This window comes from Galeopterus variegatus, unplaced genomic scaffold (assembly GCF_000696425.1).
Source record: "Galeopterus variegatus unplaced genomic scaffold, G_variegatus-3.0.2 Scaffold682, whole genome shotgun sequence".
Classification (NCBI taxonomy): Eukaryota; Metazoa; Chordata; class Mammalia; order Dermoptera; family Cynocephalidae; genus Galeopterus; species Galeopterus variegatus.
This window is the reverse complement of record NW_007726793.1, coordinates 144662-169964: the sequence shown is the minus strand read 5'-3', so window position 1 is coordinate 169964 and position 25303 is coordinate 144662. Positions and strand designations below refer to the sequence as shown.

General features: G+C 35.7%; 1 protein-coding gene across 1 annotated transcript in view; it reads right to left on the bottom strand.

Moving 5' to 3' along the window:
• LOC103589383 (netrin receptor UNC5C) overlaps nucleotides 1-24249 on the bottom strand; it is a 61926-nt gene extending 37677 nt beyond the window's left edge. Inside the window, exons 1-4 of the mRNA XM_008571335.1 lie at nucleotides 23952-24249; nucleotides 21396-21560; nucleotides 3507-3698; nucleotides 2346-2690 (exon numbers count right to left, since the gene is read on the bottom strand). Of these exons, the coding sequence (XP_008569557.1) occupies nucleotides 2346-2690; nucleotides 3507-3698; nucleotides 21396-21560; nucleotides 23952-24186 (937 nt within the window). The 5' untranslated portion in view covers nucleotides 24187-24249. The remainder of the gene's footprint in view (nucleotides 1-2345; nucleotides 2691-3506; nucleotides 3699-21395; nucleotides 21561-23951) is intronic.
• Between the last annotated feature and the right edge of the window lie 1054 nt (nucleotides 24250-25303).

Sequence of the window (25303 nt, the reverse complement as noted above, 5' to 3'; positions counted from 1 at the left end):
TCTAGAGAATAAAGAATGAAGAGATCAGGGGAACAGTTATTCAAAAGCCTTTGTGTAAGTGCTTGGAGATGTTGAGCCATGGCCTTCTTGAGAAGGAAAGTACTGTGAGAGCCCTGGTGCAGTGGGACATGGAGCCTCGTGCTAATGTGCAGAACGGTTTGTGGAGGGCACAGAGTGGAAGCAGAAAGACCACACATGAGGCTACCAAGCCTCAACACTTTTATTTTTTTCAAATGGAACCATAAAACATGCCTGCATTTTTGTTATGGGGATGAAACAGTATCATGGACGTAAAGTAACAAGAATAAGGCCTGACAAATATTAGGTAACTATGGTTACTCTATTAAATAAAATAATGTATGCTGATCACCATTGCCTAGTATACGGGTACAGGAAGTATTTAAAACATGCTAGCTCCCTTCCTTCTACTTAAGAAGACTTTATAATAATTCACATATAAAAAAATGGCAGGTGTAAAAATGGAAAGGAAAGGCAGAATCCAGTGACTATCAGGCGGAAGATAAGTGTCTTGGGAATAATTATGATGTTTAAACAATGGAAGAATAATAGAGTATGTAATTTATAATTTAATTAGCAAGGAAATGGAATATGACAAATGAGCATGGGGCAATAAGAAACCTTGCCTGATGACGGTGGAAAGTCTAGAGAATAAAGAATGAAGAGATCAGGGGAACAGTTATTCAAAAGCCTTTGTGTAAGTGCTTGGAGATGTTGAGCCATGGCCTTCTTGAGAAGGAAAGTACTGTGAGAGCCCTGGTGCAGTGGGACGTGGAGCCTCGTGCTAATGTGCAGAACGGTTTGTGGAGGGCACAGAGTGGAAGCAGAAAGACCACACATGAGGCTACCAAGCCTCAACACTTTTATTTTTTTCAAATGGAACCATAAAACATGCCTGCATTTTTGTTATGGGGATGAAACAGTATCATGGACGTAAAGTAACAAGAATAAGGCCTGACAAATATTAGGTAACTATGGTTACTCTATTAAATAAAATAATGTATGCTGATCACCATTGCCTAGTATACGGGTACAGGAAGTATTTAAAACATGCTAGCTCCCTTCCTTCTACTTAAGAAGACTTTATAATAATTCACATATAAAAAAATGGCAGGTGTAAAAATGGAAAGGAAAGGCAGAATCCAGTGACTATCAGGCGGAAGATAAGTGTCTTGGGAATAATTATGATGTTTAAACAATGGAAGAATAATAGAGTATGTTTTGATCCATTCATTTGGTGGACTATTATAAAGATACTTAAAATTATGATTTTGGAGAGCATGCAATAACATGAAAATTAATGAGAAAAAGGCAAAAAAAAGCATTATGTATAATACATGACCTCAGATTATTTATATTATTAAAAAAAGAAAAAAAATGATATCCTAATAAATATTTCAATTTTATTAAAATGTAGTTTTAAAGATAAGGAGTGAAAAGTTGACAAGGCATTGAACTGGGGGACTGAATAAAAGGAAGAATCAAATATGAAATTTTGTATTCGGGCCTGAAGATCCATTGGTTTGCACATTACTGGACTGAATATATATTTCCTTATGTGACATTAGCACTTTAGGTCAATCAAGTTGCTTTTTATTATTGTATTTACAAAATACTCACAGTTTTGTACAAAAGAGTCAAGATCGAATATCAATCTTTAATCCAGCATTATCAGTCACTAACTTAAGTCCAACATTGAAGACCTTTATGAGGCTTATATTCTAGATGCAGATAAATTCCATAATAAACTGAAAACCAAATAATACTACAAAAGGACACCTGATGAAGCTAAGATTTTAGATAGATATATCAGAGGTAGGAGTGAGTACCTTATAAATACACAGATGTTAAAGCCCGTGTAATAGTTAAGTTAATAAATGAGTTGATGTCTATTATGATATCTTCTGATCATCTAAAATTATTATTATGAAGTATTCCTTCATGTAGTAAATTGGAACTGAGCCAACTGATATGTTTTCTAATTAATTTGTCCTTTTTAAGTATAATGACAACAGTGAGTGTTCCTGGCTTGATGCTGCTTTCTGAAGTTCTATTAAAAAGAAGGTCAATGACAGTTCTAAATGACTCCTCAGCAGAAAGTTGTGCATATAATATTTCTAGAGGAAGTGTTTTCAGAGTTGGTTGAGGAAAGATAAATGGTTTTGCTGATTTTGTCTAAAATAATGTTTAGTTTACTTTGAAAGTAGATTTGGGTTTGATAGGCTACATTGAACTTTTCAGGCCTAATAAAAACAAACAAAAAGATTTTGGTACCAAAAAAGTATGTTTTCCAGCTGCATTTTGCAATTTACACCTTTAGGAATTACCTGCATTGGGAACAATAAGGTGACCCCCGAGGGAGTTGAAGGTGCCGAATGCAGTGCAGGATGGATCAGTCTGCCTTGCCAGGCTCTGATTCTTCAAGTTGAGTGCTTCATTCTCCAACAAGGATTGGGTCATCTGAGGGGAAAGCTTGGATGTAAACTCAGAGAGGTCATCTTGGGGTGTGACAGCACCTGATGTGTTATACACTTTGATTTTCAGGTTGGGCAGTGGATCCAGAATTGGAGAGTTGGTCATTGGGATTTTGTCTGAGACATCATGCAAGGCGTAGACAGGTCCTCTGTACATGGCTGCAGCTGAGGTGAGGTCTGGAGGTACTGCCAGAAGGTCTGAGTCAGAAAGAGAAAAGAATTCCATTTGCATTCTTCATTCGGCCAACCTACATTAATCAGACTCCCCCTCCTCTTTCTGAGCCCAAAGCAAAGCAGCTTGGCTAATCCTGGAGATGTATGGACTGAAAGGCCCTGCTGAAAACAGGGCAATCGGAGTCAGAAAGAGAAAAGAATTCCATTTGCATTCTTCATTCGGCCAACCTACATTAATCAGATTCCCCCTCCTCTTTCTGAGCCCAAAGCAAAGCAGCTTGGCTAATCCTGGAGATGTATGGACTGAAAGGCCCTGCTGAAAACAGGGCAATCGGGTAACTTGCATCATTTTTATTATTGGCTATAAATAAGTAGCCAAGCTCATTCTAAATGCTTCTTTGAAATCTACTCATTACACCTAAAAAACGAAGCTATTTCAACCGACTGGATTGAACAATGAGCCCTGCTAGGTGACTTTTAGGTAATAGTCTTCCTTGTTTATACTGAATTTGGGTTCATCTGTAAACCACTGTATTCATAGCAATACACAGCAATGTCAAAGGAGAGAAAAGGAGACTCAAAAAATTAGTCAAGCAATCAGTGTACTCTTTTCAAAAAGAAGTTAAAAAGTGCGACAGGGCAACCAGTCAGAAAAGAAAAAAAGATGATTTTTGCATTCTCTTATGTGAATGACATGAATAGAGAAATGACCAAAATTTTTGTCTTCATTGACTACCACTCTAGCTGAAGTGGATGGTCCAATATCCCTGATTCTGAAGACACACAGGGAATCTGCTTACAGGCATAAGTCACAGGCTGTGCCGTGGAACGTCCACTGACCTTGTCTTGCTGCCTTGATGTTCACCGGCTGAAAGCCCCCATTGAGTGCCGAAGAGTCAATAATATCAGACTCAAAGTCACGATGATTCTTCCGATACACAAACAGGGCCACAACTACAGAGATCGCCAGGCAAACTATCACCGCTATCACAATCCCAACATAGAGAGCAACGTCATCTGAATCAGGAGCAGCTAGAGGGGAAGAATGGAACATTAGACCAACTGCTTATAGAAATTTCCCACAGTACACAGATGCATTACTATAATTTTTTCAGACATTTATTGCCTTTTTTAATAGGTTAATTTCAAATCTATTTCAAAGCTATATAAAATGACTGTGGCCTTTCAATGGAAAATTATCTCTGATTTTTCTTTCGCCCTCTGCATCTATCCACCCCCTAATCTATCTTATAATTGGGCAGCATAACAGACCATTTGTTACCAAGCATATAAAGAAACTACAGCTAGAACCGTACCCACCCACAGGAAAATAAAGTTTATTACTCATTTCAGGTAGAAAAGTTTGAAAAGGTTTGTGAATCCACTAATAGTTATTCAAAAACATAAACATAAATGCTGCTAGAGATATCTGGCATGATTTGAATCTGTATATTTATTGAACCAGAGTATTTTCCTAAGTATCATTCCAAGTCATAAAATTTCTTTTGATAGCACTCCTCTCACTTTCCCTTAAATCAGTGGAGGGGTGGGTGGGAATGGGGTAACTAAGCAAAGCAAATATTAGCAGCAAACATATTGGATTTGAAAGGTGTGCTTTCAGAAGGCCCAGATCTGGGGAGCAGAGGTTAATGCCAATACCTTCTCTAAGTCCAGGCTTTTGATACAGATGCAGTATTATTTCTGAGAACCCTGAGCTTCTCATGGTCCCGTGTCAGATTTACATTTGATCTACTCATTACTGGAATAAAATATAGCTCTATGGTCTACTAATTAAGATAAAGGCCTGAGTCAGTGATCATATAGGTCAGACTACCCCAGAAGGCAAATGGCACATGTGACCAGCACAGTGTGTAGTCAATTGGGGACCTGTTTCTGGGTAAAGCAAGAACAGAATTCCTGTAAATGTTGCCTTGGTAGCACAGAGAGCACTTTGATCCAATTGGAAAAGGTGATAGAAGCTGATAATTAAAATCATACAAACAAACAAAATTAAACCTTTGTTGAACCTCTTTGACATCTTTAAGTCTCTGTTTTTAGTTTTCTGTGACCTACAAGAAATGTTTAGCAAAGTTAACCAAAGCTACTCTGCTTATCGTAAAAGTGATGCTTAAATTAGTACTTCAGGTGGTCAAGAACAACTTAAAATTTTATGATCAATTTTATATACATGTGCATATTTTGGGAGAGACAGTTTTCAAGTTTGTAGGTCCCATGGCCTCCTAAAATTTGAGAAGCTGGCTGGCTGGTAGCTCAGTTAGAGCATGGTGCTGATAACACCAAGATCCAGGGTTTGATCCCTGTATTGGCCAGCCAGCAAAAAAAAAAAAAAAAAAAAAAAAATTGAGGAACCTCTACTGTCTCCTAAGCCTCACAGCCACATGGTTTATGTGGTGAAATAACTCATCATTTCATTTGCCAGTGGCTCATGTGATAACTCACGCTCTCATTCATGGTATCTTTCACACATTGGCAGAATAAATGAATTCCTTATTGGAAATTGCTCCATCTCTTTTAGCATGTTGTGTTTAAATGTAGTGTATGTGAAAGGATTTTCCTTTCTTTTTAAAAAATTGTCTTTCTCAAGCTTTCCAGGATATCCATTTTACCCATCAATCAAGTCAGTATTAACAGATTTTTTCAGAAGACCAGTGACATCTCAAATACTCTTGGTCACATGAGCACCACTTTCAAAGTGCTGACTTCCCTTTGCTGCTAGGTTATTTTTTTTAAAAAAAAAGATGACCGGTAAGGGGATCTCAACCCTTGGCTTGGTGTTGTCAGCACCACGCTCACCCAGTGAGCAAACTGGCCATCCCTATGTGGGATCCGAACCTGTGGCCTTGGTGTTATCAGCACCGCACTCTCCTGAGTAAGCCACAGGCTGGCCCTGCTGCTGGGTTTTATTTGAGGCCCTGCGGCAGGATTCTGAACTCTGGTTAGAGTATTATGTCTAATTCCTTAATGTTTTACTTTACCAGGCCATGATTACTTATTCAACATTCATGATTTCTAGCTCAATAGATCTGCATTTTCTCAACCCTTTCCTTTTTGGTATTTGAACCCTGCCCTTTATTTACATCGGCATATTTCATGATATGTTTTGTCAGCGACTGGGACTCAAGCTTTAAATGGTAGACTGATAGATTTTAAAGCTGGCAGAGACTTGAAATGACCCTTTCTTCTCTTCTGCAGTGAAAATCTAATTTGTTTTTCATGTTAGAATATATTAGACTTCTATTTCCTGTGTGCACATCTGTGATCCAAAGAAAGGTAAACTTGAACTGGGGGCAATAACATTAAATGATTATTCAGCAACATAAAATCCAAACATCAAACTTACAAGAAAATCCATATTCATTCTGGGTTCTCTGTTCAGTTGAAATAGGATAAATGAAACCTTGAAAAGAAAAAAAAATGAAACAAAAATGGGAACAAAATCAAATTAATGAGGGAAACAAAATGGGAAGCATGAAAAATGGTTTAATTAAAAGAAAAGGAAAAGGAACTTGTGGTCCTTTAAAATTCTGATTCAGTACAGAATTATGATTTTGCGTCTCCTGTCTGCTCTGGGGCCTCACTAAGAATTAATAAGTAGGCAGATTGAATTTCAGAGCAAAAACTGGTCTCGAGTCACTAACTTTGGAGTGCTTAAAGTCTTTCTTTTATTGAGCATAAACTCTAATGGATCTAATTTATTTCAGACATCAAGGGTCATTAGCATAAGGAAAATCTTTTTTCCTTATCCCTGCCATATGCTTTAATTCCCAGGACATATTCAGTAAGGCTCTAAACAGTTTTTTTCTTTTTTATTTAATCATAACAGTTTGCTCTTGGCCTAACAGAACTGAAGAAGACCTGTCATCATTGGTCAAAGGTTAAGTATTCATTTACGGAGCTGAGTTGAGACCACCTCTCCATCTCCACCGCAAATCCACCTTTTGGATTTTTTGTTGCTTCTTGCTGCTCCCACATAACAGGAATCCAATAAGTTTTGTCCAGGGACTGAACAGTTTGTCAATGCAATGGAAACTGGATGCTTTTTATTTGAAATCACTTGAAAATCAATAGGGCCTAGAGGTTATAAGGTTATTTATTTTAGGGCTTCAGAAGAATGGTATAAATTGGACAAAATAAAAACCCCAACTCAACTAAAAATGCAGAAATAATATTAGGAGTTTTATTTTTCTTTCTTTTTAGTGCATTCTGAAGTAGGAAACTAATAATAATAGTAACATAACACTAATGTGAAGTAAAAGAAGATAGGGAGAAAATATTTTAAAAATGTAGAACACAAAGTTTTTGAAATAGAAAATCTGTGCAAAATATTTAAGTATAACTTATAACTGGTATCCACAGTTCTCCAAGATTTAGTATTCTGCAACATAATCAAATGTTATAGCACCATTTGGATTAATCAAATGAACACGGATAAAAGCATGTGAATTACATCTTGCTAGTAATACTCAAGGGCAAAAAAGATAGGGAAACTGCAAGAATCACAATTAATTGGTTCAAAATGAAAGGGAAGATTTAGTATTCTGCAACATAATCAAATGTTATAGCACCATTTGGATTAATCAAATGAACATGGATAAAAGCATGTGAATTAAATCTTGCTAGTAATACTCAAGGGCAAAAAAGATAGGGAAACTGCAAGAATCACAATTAATTGGTTCAAAATGAAAGGGCTGTAAAGCTTTAATACTAAAAGCAACTCTAAACCATGCCTCAGGTAGCTCTTCTGTAGTTTGCAGAACATCTAGTTCTTACAAGCTATTTACTTATTTGGGGGAAACTAATTCTGGAGAAACATGCAGTGCTATCTTAATGAAAGAGAGGTTTGCTGTAGCACAGACAGGTTTGCTCTGAATTAATTTTTAATGCTTTATTTTAGAGCAATGATTGCAACCTCCTACTCAGTTTTATAAATATTATATTCCTCATTCCAGTTGTCCGAGTCCACGTATTAAGTTTGATTTTCATTTATAAACACCTCTGTCTGGTAATAACCTTTTTCCATTTGGATTCTGTGAACTTAATAAAAGGACATCTGGGACATCTACAGGCTTTATTTTTGAAACCCAAAGACTTGGGACAAAACAAGTTCACTGCTAGTACTGGAGACCCGATAACGATCCTTTTGGAAGAGCCATCTTTTTGGAAGAGATGATGTTAAGTAGAGGAATTGCAAAAGACATATTTTTCACAAGTGAGAGGGCAAGGGAATGAGTATAAAATAGGATATTTGGAAATGTTCTGATGCTCATCCTGAAAATTTTGGTAAGAATCAGCATGGGCCTGCTTCAGTAAGCAGAAGAGCTTCTCATAAAAGAAGCTTGTCTCCAGAGAGATATAACATGGTCTGAAATTACTCTCTGTAAAGCAGTTCTGGGTTTTTCCTGACTTATACCACTATTTCTCAACAGAATTCCTGTTCTTGCAGGCAGGCTGAAGAATAATAGGAAAGAACTTTATAATTTTAATTTTAATTTCAACATTACCATATTTATGTGAATTTGAACCACTTAATACATATTTTTGTGCCTTATGATATTTATCTGAGACTTATATTTCATTTCAGGCGCAGAACTATAATTAATTCATTTATTAAATACTCTTGAACCCTATTATATGCTGGGTTCTATTCTAGACATAGGGGGTACTTTCTTGCTTTTTACAATTCTAGTTTAACAAAAAACGAGCAAGTAAACAAAATAATAAGTAAGATCATTTCAAATACTGAAAAAGTCATTTTAAATATAAAAAGAATGTAATGTGATTGGAGATATAGAGATGGCTAATTTAGGGAATTAGGGAAGAATTTTTTTATTGAGAAATTTGAGCTACAGCTGGAAGGTGAGGAGGAATCAACCAAGTAAAGATCAGGAGGCAATAATGTGTTATGAAGAGGGTCAGTAAATGCAAAAGTCCTGACATGAAAAACTAAGTGGTTAGAGGATGGTGAGCAAGACGAGAAAGGGGCTGGAGGGGCGAGCAGCAGCCAGATCACGCAGGTCTGTTAGTTCATGGTGAGGAGTTTTGATCTTATTCCAAGTGAAATGCAAATCCTGTGATGGAAGGTGATTTTGGAAAAACCATTTTGGTTTCTCCACAGATAATGAATTGCAAACGGAGGATTTTATGGATGGTTTCTGTAACACATGGCTTGAGAGATGTCCATCAGCAGGTCTATCAATATGTTTGATGAAGTGTCCATATTTGAGTTTATTCTAAAATTAAATTAAATTAAAATATAAAAAATAAATAAAAGTTTCACTATTAGTTATTCCTCATAGCCAATTAGGATCAATCTAACCAAACCGTTATTTTCCTATGTGGGAAAATTTAAAACAGACCTGTATTAAGTGTACTCACCAATGGTTCAACACCCCAATGTACTGTTACGGAAACACTGATAAAGAGTTTTGGAAGGCAGCCCTGTAAAAGTTTTCCCATCCTTTTCAAAACACTTCTGCTACTACAGAAGTAAAACAGCACTTAGAGGCTGGGAATGAGAGAAGAAGGGGATTACCGTTCCATCCCCTAAATGAGGGGAACACAGAATCACTTTCTAGAGTTGGTTTTTATGCTTTTCCATCTGATCCGTCTCTCATGGAACATCAGGGGACATTTTCTTCAGCTAATGAGGTAACCCTGCTGAGAGCAGTCCTAGCAATAATGAAAAATAACATCTCCAGCAGAAAACAGTGCAAAATAATTGTTTTTAGTGTCGCTACCAACAGACAGCCTGGTTCATAAGTTAGAGATTTCAGTTAACTTTCCTGTTACTTGAAAGTAAAGTGGACTAAAACAGTCGCGGGGCTGTTGGCCGAGGCAGGGAAGCACTGAGTTTTTCAGCCTGAAAAGCACTGAGCTTTTCAGCTAGGATTTCAGTTTGAATCCTACTCTGCCACTTCTTTAGCTGCCACAGCTTGGTCAAATGACTTCACTTCTCTAAAGCGTCAGTTTTCTGACCTGTGTAATGGGATGCGAATACTGCTATAGCTGTGGAATGGATAAACGAGATTTGTAAAGTGCTGGTATACTGCAAGCAATCGATAAATGACAAATAACTCTACCAACATCATTATGATGCACGTTACTAAGGTACAATAAGACACTGGTTTCTTAAGGGATTTTATTTGTAGAGTCAACGCAGCATAAACGAGATTTGTAAAGTGCTGGTATACTGCAAGCAATCGATAAATGACAAATAACTCTATCAACATCATTATGATGCACGTTACTAAGGTACAATAAGACACTGGTTTCTTAAGGGATTTTATTTGTAGAGTCAACGCAGCCTATTATATAATAAGCAACCTTAGGAAACTTGTTTGAATTTCAGTTTCTCCAGTTATTACAGAGAAGAGAAGCCCAGTTTGTTCTGAGAAACCATGAGCAATAACATTCTTTTAAGGACTAGACACTTTTTTACCTTCTCCATTTAAAGAGGTTTATGCCTGGCCTTTGTGGCTTCTGGCAAAGATATAGTGGCATGTTTCAGAAGCAAATTGCCAGAGCTGGAATACAAACTGATGCTAAAAGCGTTTCTCAACTAGGAGTGGTGCCACTTCTCAAGGGGGTGTTTGGAAATGGGACGGGGGCAGGCTGTGTTTCTTTGGTTTTCATAATGATTAGGGGATTCTTTTGGGCATTTAATGAGTAAGGACCAAGGATGCCAAATGGCCTGCAATGAGAAGAACGGTCATGCCATGGAAAAACTGTCTGGGACGAAATGCACCTCCACTGATAATTTTCAAAATCACCTCTCTGGCACTGATAGAGGGAGCACAGGTGAGGGGCTCGGGGAAGGAGGCAAGACTCATAACTTCAATACTTCTCAGCATTATTGGCCAGTTTTAAATTCCTCAAAACCAAGTGTATGCCCTCACTAACCTGCAAGCCCCCAGGGTATTGGAGTTGAAATACATCCCTGATTAGAACTTCCTATTTCAACCCCTTTAAGCACAGAGTGGTAAAGAGACTAGTCTAACATTACAAAGCTGGTGTAACCAGGGTCAGATCCCAGACCTCAGACTATAGCCCAGGTCATTATAATCCCTATATAAGCATTTATTAGTAGGTTTAAATAAGGAGAGACAAAGAAATAATAGAAAAGGGCTTGGTATGTTCCTGGATTAATTTGTAATTCAGAGATTGGATGAAGTAACACTAATGATGTAGACTGTAAAATACTTCTCCACTGAAACATCATCATTGATATTCATGAGAAATCTAAAACAACATAGAGAGGTTTTCTCTCTTAAATGAGACAACTTCCAAATAGTGTCTTTTGTTTCAAGTGTGGGGCAAGCAAAGGGTTGCACCAAACCTTGGCATCTGTACTCTTATGTAACTGGAGAGGCTTGCTGGAGTGATGTACTTAATGCATGATGATCATGTTGTATTTGCCATAAACCCTACGATAAGTAAATATTTTAAGGAGAAGCATTGTTTCCCTCAAAAATGATACCATCAGGAAGAAAAGGAATAAACATCAACAATTGGAGGGATCCTACACATCAGAAGAAAATCCCATTTTATTTTATTTATTTATTTATTTTTGTCTTTTTCCGTGTCCGGCAACGGATCGCAACCCTCAGTGTTGCCCCCGTACCGGACCGGGGACTGGCAACGGGATCGCAACCCTCGGTGTTGCTCCCGCGCCTCGCTCAGCCAGTGAGTGGGAACCGGTCTGTATGTGGGATCCGAACCCTCGGGCGGGAGCGCCGCCGCGCTTCCCAAGCGGCGCACTTATCCAGTGTGCCACCGGGCTGGCCCGAAAATCCCATTTTAAAGCAATAAAAGCCAATGACCACTTGTTTTCAGCATCCAAGAACGCACATGAAAAGCGGTTTAGAAATGAGACAAGTTTGGGTTCATGTGTTGGCTGTAGTGCTGGTCCATGGACATTGGAGGGCTGTTTCAATTCTATGCCTCAGTTTCTTCTTTGAAAGAGAAAACTATTATTAAGAGATACCAAACGCTCTGTTGGTAAGGTTATTTTTCCTGTCTTTTGGGCATTAATTAAATTGAATTCAAGTCAGTTTTGTCTCAGCTTGGCCTTATTTCTACCTAACACAGTAGAAAGGAGTCAAAGCAACTTATGCCAGATCCTAAAATCATTGCATTAGGTGGAAGGTGAATAGAATTAAAATTAAATCTGAAAACCTTTAAACTACTATACACACACACACACACACATATATAAAATATGGTAATTTTTATGCCCTCCAAAGTTTGAGAACAACTGACCCAGACTTAAGGAACACCTAAAAGGAAAGTCTATATGTAGGTATCTGAGAATTCATACTCTCTATCTTTACATTACCTATCAAATCCCTAGCCAAAAGGGAGATGGGTGGAGCTTTTCTTAAAATTTATTAGCTAAAAATTATTAGCCCAAATTGTTAGCTAAATGTAGAAAATACAAGAGTACTTCAAAAAGTATGGGTAGATTTTGTACGGTGTTCCCGCTTGTCTTTAAGGTTTACTCATTACATTTCAATATGAAGCCGATTTTATGACCTTAATTCACGTAAATAGATCTTAAGATACTGTGAGGACTAAGTACAATAAAGGAGTGTTTCATACTAAATACAAGGGTTAGTATTCAAGTTATGCATATGACATATCTAAATTGTAGTTTATAAAAACATTAAATGTGTTCTATAAAAGTACATATTTTTAAATCACCAAGTTTTGTCTTAGTTTTAGTCATATTTATCTACTTTGAGTATACTAAACCACCTCATAAGCTCTTTCCTCAATTTAAGATCCTATTATTAGAAGAATCTACATTCCCAGCGGATTTTCCCCTCTTTGACCTGGCTGCCTGGTCTTTCTTTTTGCCAGTGACATTACACTTAGTCAAAACATGGCGTTTTTCTCACCCCAATTACATTTCTTCTGATGCAAATGTTCTTATTAAAACCTCCAGGGCCATTCAAAATAAACATGTCCAGATTTTCTTTTTTCCCTTTAGGTCAGTTCTTATCTAGCAAACCCATCGGGGCTGCACTAATGATGTCAAAGGTCAGGTCTGTCAAAGACACCCAGGGTCATTTATTATAATTTACCACTCTTCTCAGGGTTTCTTTATTGATGGGGCTTAAGGAACTCCAAATAAATGAATACATAAACTCTAGCACATGACAGCATAAATTGCATAGAACATTTGCTTATCACTGATGTCAGTTATCTAAACTGCTGTGGTAATTTGCTGCTCCAGACTTCAGAGAACATTTGGCCGTGCCCACTAAACCAGTCCATAGCCCTGTTCGTAACAATAACCATCCACACCATTTTGAAAATGAGGAGCAGATAATTAAGGTTCCAGGATGTAAAAGTTTTATCTCATGACTCACAGGAACTGAAACATAAATGTCTGATATTTGACTCAACAGTTCAGTAAAGTCAAACTCATAGATCAGCTACCGAGTGTTTTTATGTAGCAGACTCCATTCCCATCAATTCTTCTTAAAAGAGAATCATAAACTGTTAAATCCAAAGGCAATGATATTAGAATCTTTCCATAGTAGTAAAGACATCTGATAGAAAAAGTTAAGATGATAGAGTTCTGAAGTAAGGTTGCTGATTTCTAGAATACATCACCCTATTGGCTGGATTTTTAGGCAGAAAGAAAAATTCAGCTAATAGCCCTGGACCCGCATCCATGTGATTTCAAAGGAGCCCTTGCTTTGCTGTGGTGGTTTGCAGGGTGACACCTTTCCTAACCCCCTCGGAGTTTCCTTCCATCTCAAAGCTGAAGGACTTGCTTTTGTCTGCTTACACTAATCTGCTGGGGGTTCCATAGGTGTTCATCAGGTTTCTGTGGGCTAAAGGTTTTGCCCACATCCCTGCTTTCAAAAGCAGGAAAATGTTTTACCAGAAAGGAAAAAAGCAAAAGAAAACCACACTGACTATACCGGAGACCGTGGAGCACTGATCTGGGCAGTCCATGTCCAGAATATTTATTTGCCAGCTGGGACACTACGCAAATCAAGAGCTATACAAACATAGCTATGACATCAACTTCTTCCAAACTGCAGATAAAAGCCCACACTGTCTTACACTCACAATTATGCTTTCCTATCAAACTGCTGTGTTGACAAGAACTACACTGGGAACTGACTAGCATCTTCTCAAATGCCTACCACGGACGATTATAAACACATCATTCTAAAGTCAAGAAATGAGTAATTGTAAGGTAAATTATTTCCCCACATTAAATGCACTTGGGACTTGGGGGAGGGAGCTGGGGGAGGTGCTGGTATGCAGCGTGTCCACACCTCAATTCAGACACAGAGAGTTCTGCCACTTCCTCTGTATGTGAGAATTAATGGAAGAGCTATGTGTCATGTAAATTTTTTAATGAGTAGAAAGTGCTAAATTTGCAGAATGCATAACATTTTAATTTCCCAAAGTCAGGAAGTTCACTGTTGCAGACACAATTCCAGGCAGTTCTTGTTTGTAAATTGCAATTTTTAATTTGTCTACTGTGGCATAAACCCTCCTCAGCAAGACAGAGTAATTCTAAATTCAGATTTTCACTGTTACATATGCCTGTGTGGAACTCCAGACTTAAAATGGGATTTAAAAACTAAAGTCCGTAGGATAGTTACAGTAAAGTAATAATCTAATTTAGTGTATTCATAAATATATATAACTCATCATTTCTGGACCAAGTCATATGTAAAATCCTTGGATTGCTAGTTTCAAAAGGAAGAGGTAAGCATGGCATGGATTTGCCAACCATGACAAAGTAGATGTTACCATAAATTTATTATAAAGATTCTAAAAGTAAAAAGTTATCAGGTCTTAAGTAACAATTATATTTTATACATACAATTATATTAAATATAATTGTATTTAACATAAATTGTTTAAATACAATTGTATTTTAACATAAAATGTGAGTATGCTTATTGGCTTAGCATTTTTTGGAGATTTCTCAAGTGCTTTCTTCTGCGTCTTTCTCTCTGGGTCCTGTTTTTTTCTTTCTCTCTGTCTCTCTGTCTCTCTGTCCCTCTCCCTCTCTCTCTCTCTCTCTCTGTCATCGGAACCATTTCATTTCAAAAATATATTGCAAAACCAAGGGCAGGCTACTTTCACATCATTTTAGGGATAATATAAAGAAACCTAAATATTTTAATGGGCAGGCAGTGCAATGGACCTTCAATACTACCTTGTGAAGAAGATATTTTAATCTGTAATATTATTAAGTAAAATAGTGAAATTTATTATCAATGTTAAGTTTTTTTCATGTCAGACAGATCAGACATATGTTTTCAGTTATTTTCAATAGAGTCAAACATTCCAAGTCGTTGCCCTTTCTTATTCAATTCAATCCATACCATTTAGTATACCAAAGGACCCCAGTTTTTAAAATGTTTACTTAAAAAAAAATTAAAAATGTGCTTATAAATTAAAAATGTCCAAATTCTTTCTGGGACAATAAGTAACTCTGATGACTTCTAATTAGCCTTTAGTAATGCATTCTAATGAAATAACATCAATTTCTGGAAGTTCTTCATTTGAAGGCACCAAGGCATTTTTCTCCAGTATAAAAACTACTTTTTCAGGCCAATGAGACTATATCCAGTGTAATATATATAAATATGTTATATATTATACATAAAATATGAACTAAGGGAAATGAGTGGTTTAAAAATTTAGAGGAGCTTCTGAAATTGTTTAAAGACCATGGTCTTGTTTCACAAATGAAATCACACAGCATCACATAATGAATCCAATTTATCAAATGGTCTAAGAATAAGTATAGTTGCAAGGATAAAGAGAGATGTATATGGTAGGGAACTGGGAAAAAACGCAAAACTATTATTTCAGTTCCAAATCCCTGTCTCTTCAAAATACTTGGTTTACTGGCTATAAGTTACTCTTGCCACCTAGGGTTTTGCACAACTAAAATTTTATGCAAGTATTTTATGCAAATACTTTTTTGGTAATCTAATTTGAATTAACTTGATAAAATTCCCAGGACAAGTCAGTGATATTGCTGTATCTGAAATCCAGAGACCTCTACTTCCAAATATCATGCTGTGGTTCTAGCCTATCCTCAACATTTCTTTTTTAAAATGTTATTTATAATTATAAACATAATGGAATACTAACTATAAAAAATGTGGAAAATAGAAAGCATATAGAAAAAGAAAAAAGTTACTTGTAATTTCACTAGCCCAGAAAATGTATAAATTTCATTCATCTTTTTTCTAAGCTTATTTTTACATAGTTTTAACCAAATGCATATACACATATTTTGATTTTCCATGTTAAACTATCATAAATATTTTATCAGCTGTACATTGTTCCATTTTATAGAAGTAACACATATGACTAATACTGGACTTTTGAGTTTTGAATGTTTTAGAATAATAAAAAAACAAAGAATATAGACGCATATCTTTTTAGGTATTCATATTAATTACTTAAGATTTATTCATTCAAGTAGGATTACCAGGTTATTTATTTTACTTTTTTACTTCTGTTGCTTGGGCTGCTGGTCAGTACAGGGAAACCTGTGACCTTGGTGTTATAAGGCTGTGCTCTAACCAATAAGCTAACCAGCTAGCCCCTAGATTACTGGGTTAAAGGATATGAACAATTTTAAAGCTCTTGGCTTATACTGTCAAACTATTTCCCCAAATAATTTGTAAAAATTTGTATTCCCATCAGCAAAATACAAGAGTTTCCACTTAACTACACATTTGCTAACATTTAACATTCTTAAATCTTTAAAATATTCAGTCATTTTGTAAGTAATCCTCAAAGCCTTTGATGAAAAATTTCAATTGGCATTGAAATTTGAGGAAGTAAATGGATTTCTAAAATGTCTTACATAAGTATCTAATAGCCTGGTAAACAATGCAGAAGAATTTTGATTAATTATTCTGTTGTAAACGAAGCATTCTAAAAAACTATAAAGCATTCTAAAAAACTATAAAGCATTCTAAAAAACAAATATGTAAATTAGAACTATGAACAAAAACAATCTCTTAAGTATTTTACTTAGGCATAATGGGAAATGAAATTAAATAAAATATTGCCCAATCAGATAGTCAAAGACATTCACTGGACATTTTAAAATAAATATTGAACAACATTTTAAGTTCCATTTCTTAACTGTCAATCTTCTTGTTTAATTATGATATAATTGCGTCCTTCACAAATATTATAAAACTGGATTTTTTTCCTACAATTAAAAGAATTTTTTAATAGGAGTGTTAATTCATTCACATTATGATCCCTGGTATAGGTAGATTTATTTCTACCACCTTTTTATTGTTTTATTTACCATGATTAGTAAATCTTTTTTTCTTTTTTTCTCTTTTCCTGCCCATAAAATTTTTATTTTGAATTTATGCATTCAACTTTTATGTGTGTAGTCAGTGTTAACTGGAACATTTGAATTAGTAAAATCTAATGCAAAATATATTACTATTCTTTTCCTGAATAATATAGAGAAATTGGAAAATTTTAACTTAGTTCACACCTTCCCATATTCCATGTTAATGCTGTCAACAATTTAGTTCCATCTTATTGCCAACTGCCCCTCAGTTGGTCTCTCTCTTTTTTGAAGAAGCAATTCTTATTTTACATTTCTAGTAGTCTATTCAGTGAGGGTTTGAGAATAGTAAATTCTCTCTATACTGATTGTCTGAAAATCATCTTAATTTTGCTCTCTTAAGTAATGAATGTTGGATTTTCTTATTCTATCCTCCATGAGTTTTAACCTCCCTTTTACATAATCACTCACTTTATCTTTTTTCCCTGTATTTGGGAAAGTTTCATGATCTCTATGTTCCAGTTCACTAATTTTCTTTTCAGCTTTGTCTGATCAAATTTTTAATCTTCCTTTGAGTTTTAAGTTTTGGTCATCATACTTGCATTTTTAGACATTCCATTTGATTTTTTTCCCAAATCTGTCTGTCTTCTTAATAATATTTTGTTCTTTAATTTGTGCCTTATTTCTTTTAAAAATAGTTTGTCTTTTTACTTTTACTTTCTTTATGGTCTCACTCACATTGCTGTATGAGTCCATTATTTGAATACTAACTCATTTATTACGGTGCCAACTCTCCCTTATAGTGCACTACTCCCTTGGGAGATTGGACACTTTATACTGTAAGCTCATTTTCAGGAGTGGGCTATTTTTGTCATAGAGCATTTACATTGTGGAAGGGACCCTAGAGTGGATTGCTGTTTGCTGTACTGATGCCCCAGAAGTTTTACTGATTATGTTACTTACACATCTTTTGTTTTTTGCTTCCTGCACTGTTTCTTAGATTCCACACTGGAGCTGGGTGTAGAATTGTGGTTTTATTTAAATGAAGACTTCATTTTCCTTTTTTTTTATCATGAATTTTTCTGTGGCTTACTGGGCCAGTGGGTGAAAATGTTCTACTTGTTTCTCATAGTGGGGCAGTTGTTTCTTATTTATGAATCCCAGCTTTATTCAGGGTTCTTGCTTCCAAGTCTCACCCTCAGACTTTCACAAAGCCAGGGCTTCTGGCTCTGTGCCAAAACTGGAACCCTAACTCCCCACCCCTAGGACCTATGTCCATGTCCAGTGCTGCCCGTGGTTAGCCTGCTGTCAACTCCCACAGTTACCTCTCTAGATTGGCGTTGCCACTTTATTTCTGGTACCTGAGTGTTTATCTTCTTTCTTTTGAACTACCCCTGCCACCATATGTGTGTGTGTGTGTGCTGTCAACTCCCACAGTTACCTCTCTAGATTGGCGTTGCCACTTTATTTCTGGTACCTGAGTATTTATCTTCTTTCTTTTGAACTACCCCTGCCACCATATGTGTGTGTGTGTGTGTGTTTTAAGTTTGCAATAGTTTATACAATATTTTTATCTATTTTGAATCAAAGGTATTTGTATTAAGGTAAGTGGTTAAGGAAGAAATGTATCTGAATTTGGTTGTTTTGAACAAATTAATGAATAAACACTGGCAGTAATATTTTAAATATATTTCACACTGTATTGCTCTTAAGCACCAATTTACCTTTTTAAAAAACATTACACTACATTATCCAGGTAACTGAATCCTAATCATATCCATTATGAACTCTGAATTTTTCCTACCTAACAGTATAGCTACATTTATATCAGAATTACTGTGTACAATTTTGAGTAGATTCAGAGGTAGTATTTCATATCTGGTTCAATGGTAAGTAAACTAGCTTTGTTTTGAGATAATATTGCAATACTGCTGAAGGACTATTTTTGTTAATATATTCAAGACACTAATTCTCCCAAAGCAAACAAATATTAAGTGATTATTCCTAATTGTTGATTGCAACTTTCTGGCTGTCTTTTCTACCATAATTCCTCTTTTTTTGGTGGGGGCAGCTGGTCTGTACAGGGATCGAACCCTGGACCTTGATGTTGTCAGCACCACGCTCTAACCACCTGAGCTAACTGGCCGGCCTCCTCCTCATTCTTTTTCTGAACACAGACCTTGTTCTTCTCACAAGTTTTGTAGGTTTATTATTAGAAAACCTTTTGTTTTCCAAAATAAGGGTCAAAGCGCTATTATTTCTTTGTGAGACTTTGGCAGCAATACTATCCCAGAAACACCATGCTTAGTGGTAAACAGAAACTACAGCTTTCACTGTAAAATACCATAATTACACAGCACAGCAATACCTCTGTGGTTTTTTATCACTGAGGAAATCAATAGTAGTATAGACTACAATTCTCTGTTGGACTAGAGTAGATATAGGAGGGAAAATGAAAGAGTTTATTGACTTAGTAGAGATTGTTACTACAGCAAATCAGAGCTGTAGAAAGAAATAGCTTTTTAACTGAGTGATTTTAATCCAAACACCAAAATGCTTTGGTTTAAAAAGAAACTTGATGAAAAATAAATACACACACAAAAAACAAAAAAACCTGTCTTGTAGCCTCATTCCTCTTCCCTATTTACACACACACTTCAGGCCATTATTACTGGCAAATAACCAATCACAAGGAAAAAATTCTATTAATGCTGTTAAGAAATGATGTAGATGCTAAGAGGTTATTATGTCATGAAAGTTTTTGTCTGAATATTTCATATTTATGCTTGACAAATGTCATTATTTAGAATAGGTCATTTTGTATAACTAACAAAAGGTCCAATGTTTCATCTTGGGGCATTGTATTCCTGGTTAAACAGGTTGCTTTGAAGAATTTTAAATATGCATAATGGAAGTAGTAGGTATTAAATCACTCAAATTCAAAATATTATATTGAGAAAGAGAGAAAGCCAAAAGAGTGAGAGAATAACTCCAAATATTGCTACTTTTCAGTCACATGAGTCAGTATATGATGTACAACTGAAGGAAGAATACTAAATGATAAAAATGTTAAAAAGAATACCTTGTATATGGTATGCTGTTATTTTAATCCTCAACTTAAACTCATGCCCAGAGGAACAAACCCTGGATCGCAAGTGATGGTTAGTGAAATAGCTTTTCATTCTTGCATTTCTGGTACCAGCTTAGGGAGATGCACGGCAGCAATCCCCACATCACAACCAGAAGCTGTGCTTTACGCTCAGCAGAAGCCCATTCTCGAAGAATACGATGTGTCAGGAACATGAAAATAAGAGACTTATTGGATATTTATTCTGCATAAACAACATGATTATTTATTTGTATTTTAAGTAAGGTTCTTTTTAAAGGTCCTTGTGTGTATAGACTCTGAAAGGTAAAGAGAATTTCATGTGGTGAAAACAAAATACTTTATTCTTAAAAGACAAATACAAATACCTCTATATAAATACATTTGGTTGCTTGTATTCTGTTATAAGAAATGTTAACAAGTGGCCACCATTAGTTCAGATCCAAAGACAGCACATTGTTCGATCCATTCATCTGAACATGTGTGATTTCAGAACAACTCTTAGTACCCTAATGCACGGTCATGAAAAGAAATGGTAAATTATGAACACTTAAGGGCTCCTTAATAAAGGGGTGAGAGTTTGCAAGTATGGAAATCAAACTACCATCTCATTAAGAAAATTTCCAGAACAAAGAGACGAAAAATGGAGAATATTTAGCTTATAGCCCCCACTACATCTCTGAGCCAAATTTCTGCAGTCATTTTAAAAATTTATGTTTTATTAACATTATTTCCTTTAAATGAGCTAAATCATAATCATATGATAATTTCTAACACAAACGCAGCATTTTCAAGGGGTTGTGAAGATGTTTTACTAAATATTTGTTGTAAATTGGTAAATCTACCTGTAGAAATGTCTACCATCCATACATAGACTTTACGTTCCATGGACATTGGTTCAGCAGAAGCCATGGATTACTAATAAGTAGCTCACTTTTTGGAAGTCATGTTTTGACTCTATGAGGAGTTTACAGTGCCCTTTTGTATGCTCTGACAAAACTGAGTAATAATTCCCTGGTCTGGAAAGAATGACAGCCCCTCTGTGGAAATGACTAAATCACTGCTGGCTAGTGGGAAAGCAATACTGTGTGTCATTTGTTAACTGGACACAGTTACTCATTCTGATTCCTGGGAGATTAGCTTTTTCCAATTTAGAGACAGAGCTAGAATAATGTTATATTATCACATTTCATGTTGTTTGAAAATTCTTAATTTCTAATATTTCTTTCTAAGAAATCCAAATGGTTCAATCTCAGGCCCCTTCAGTGTCTGTAGTTTGCACAAACGGACTTACTCTGCATGCAGAGTCCATCTGTGCAGTTCTTGGATTGCAGGACGAGGCCGTCACAGTCCTTGCCTCCGTTCTTGGGGGCTGGCGCTGTGCACTCCCTCCTTCGCCAGTGGGTGCACTCGGTCCCGCAAGTAGACCACTTGCTCCATGAGGTCCACCTGCCATCCACTGTCATGAAAAAACCCAGCAGCAGGTGAGAGAGAGAAGCAGCTGCTTGAGGGTAAAGGGAGCAGAGCTCAAGCACGACATAACAAAGCAAAAACTGTAAGGAAACGCCCCACCAAGAAGCACTGCATTCATTTCAACCACTGGGAAGTGGAGCATGCTCGACACCATCTGGGCTCTGTGGACTTTTCCTACAGGGAGTGTGGCTGTTTCCTCACTGACCAAGCCAACGGAAGCTTAATAGGACACACAAAATCCAAAGTTGTCACGAGGAGCTATGTAAAAATAGGTCATCGTGGTGCCTCTTTTTCCATTAATGTGGAAGCTTCTCGATTTTGCATTAAAAATTAGGGGCCTCTCTTTGGATCTAAGATTCCTTCATTCATAGTGTCGTGTGGACAGTGAAAGTAAACTTGGGTGGGAGTGGGGAATAAATCCATCCATCCATCCATCTATCCATCCAATCCATATCTATCAGTCTCTCTATATTTTACATACTCTTTTTATTTTACTATTTTCATCCGGGCTGCTTGATTCTGCTGAAACCTTTAGCAATGTTTCTTGTGAAGGCTATATTATTTTCTATTTATTATTTAGTGATTCCATTCCATTATTTGATGATGTACCCATTTCTACATTTATTTTAAAAATAATATGTAGGTAAGTTCCTAATTTTTGCTGTGATTCAATCATTTAGAATTCACTCACTTTCTTTCTAATTTTGGTGGCTGGCTTATTAGCAATTTCAGTGATAAACAGCTGAGATAGCTCTATTTGAAAAATACAAAATCCCAGTTTAAAAAGTCTATAGTAAATTTCACTGTCAACTTTAAAATGCATTCCTTTAAGTTTCTCACAGAAATAGGATAAAAATGTTGAAATAGGAGTTTAAAATGTTGTATTTTCTCTGAAATACATAAATAATTATGATTATCTAGAATTCGATATAAAACAATGCCAAAAGTTATTTATTGAACATATAAACCTCTTATACCTGAATATTGAGAAAAATGATATCAATTTTAATAGTCAACATAGTTTGGGAAATTTATATGATTTTATATTTAAATTATTGTGTAAATATTTTATGTATAATGTGTATAGAGATACAAACATTCTCCCACATGAAAAAAGATGAAAGCAGTCATATTTCAATCATACAGAATTGACTAAATAAGCAACTCCCAACTATCTGGAGCAAAGACATTTGCTTTCACCTGGACCGTCTCAGTGTACTGATACCCAGACACACATGTACATTTCTATTTCAACTCACGTTGATCAGTGCATTTTTAATTGTAGGAGTAAGCACCTAGATAAAATATAGGAGAGTACAAAAAAAATCTGCAGTGCTAAGCTAAGTGTTAAAATTTGTTCTTTAATAAAAGCTCTCAAAGGTTCAGTGCAGGAGACCATTTTATATTTGGAAATCAACACTTGGGAATATAAAATACAGATTATATTTTTCTCTCCAGTTCATTTCTCCAACCCAACTCTGTGAAAGTTTCTATTAAAGGATGAACAGGATAAAATTAAGTAAAATAAAAAAAAGTGAAGAGGCCATGTATCTAAACAATGAAACTGATAGCACAATAGCTACTCCAATGAATGCACTAAATTTATGAATTATTTCAAAATAATTTTAGCTTAACTTTGGAATATATTATACTAGGCATTTTCACAGGTTTTGGTTTTGTTTTTGGCAAATTTTAACTTTAATTTTTCAAGGTATAAGAGCTGGTAGCAATATGAGATAGTGCAGAAAGATGCTAAGAAGTAGAGGGAAGCGATCTTGCTACAGGTACCACTCACTGCAAATAATGCACAAGACAGATGACCAACATGTACAGATAATAGAGAGCTGTCTGTATTATATTTTCAAAAGCCCTTATCCCATGTGTCACAGAGCTTTGCCTTCCTTTAATTCATTCCAAATGTTTTATTTGCCCTTGCCCAGAAACTGACACCAAATATCAAATATTTCAGTCTAAAACATTTTCTAAATTTCAGTTCCAATTAATTTCCATGGTTTTCTGAAGATCAAGAGTTGTTATTCCTAAAATGTGTGGCTTTCATTGCTGTTCAAATCCCTTGAATTATGGAACCTGCAATCTAGGCTCCAGCAGGTTTGTTGAATAATACAGAAGAACTGTGTTTATGAGTGTTTAGTCTCCTGTTTTAGACTATTCTGCATGTTTGGGTAACAAAGTTAAGTACTCTTTGGAGGAAAATACTTGATTTCCTAGCAATGTAAACATTGACTGTAGGATGAGTTCAAATAATGTGTATCACACATTCAGATCAAGAATAAAGCCTTTGTATCTAATCTCTAAAACATATATCTAGGATGGCAATGTTGGGAGACATTTGGAATGAAAGGACAGGTTTATTTACCTGGACATAATGTAGTACATGCTATTTTCTGCACACTCTGCCCTTCACAGAAGGCACCACCATTGAGTGGTGCTGGATTGGTGCAGGTCCTTGTACGTTTCTGGTATCCTCGTCCACAGCGGCTATTACACACAGACCACTCTGTCCAGGTGGACCAGCCACCATTTACTAAAGGGAGGTAAACAATAAAAAGAGGATTCAACGTGTATATGCACACAAACCACACATGACACATAAATAAAAAGTCATCTCCTGAGAGACCACAAAAAAATCGAAAATTTCCAAGCTAGAAGAGACTATTAGAAGGGACATTATTTAATCCAAAGTTTTATTGTATAGCTGAAGAATCTAAACATGGAGATAAAATTATTACCAAAATTTACTCACCTACTCAGAAAAATAAATAGGACTGTGTTCTCTTTTCCTTGGCCAGTATTCTTTAAAAAATTACATCCCCTTACCAATTCAAGCTCTGCAAATTACTTTTAACAGCTTATCTCAAATAATAAATGCTTACATCTTTATGCCAAGACTGCAAATGGATCTATAGCATGGTAACTGAATAAAGTCATTTAGCCTTTTTAAAAAAAAATAGATGATTGATTATTTTTCTCTAGCATATGCAAACTTTACAGCCTTTTAAGGTTTTTAGTCACTTTCATAAACTAATCAGTGAAGCTGGTTAAAAAATAAAATCTTATAGTGTTGGAGTTTTAAACAAATTGACTGGCTATTTGATTCAATTGGCAATTAGTTGATGTAATTGAAACGAACACCTGTTTTGTGTGTAAAGGCTAATTATGATGTTTGCTGGAGCTGTCAGTATATTTGTGATGGTAAAACTTACACCCTAACTCTATGCACACTATACATCTCTGGAGATCCCTCTTTAGAAAATATTCCAATATATATTTTTAGTACTTCAGTAATGTGAGTCTGTTCAATTATTGTAATTAAGCAATTTCTAACAAAAATTATTTGCTGGTAGTTAAAACATGATACAACTAGTACATACATCTGCTTCCTGATAGTAAAGGGTGTAAAGGCAAGTAACACAAAACTTATATGTACATATCATTTGCCCAACATCTTATATTCTAGAAACCTATCCAACAGAGAATAATCACAAATATGCTATATTTACAAAAACAAAGGTATTTTTTCACACAGAGTTTGTTAATATAAAGGTATAAATAATTGGAAACAACTGTATGTTCAAAAGTAGGAAAACGGTAAAATAAACTATTCATGAAGGGTCTTCAAAAAATTCATAGAAAGATTCATATTATCTTTCAATTCCATTTTTCCACGAACTATTTGAAGTACCCTCATATGTTCATGTGATTGACTGA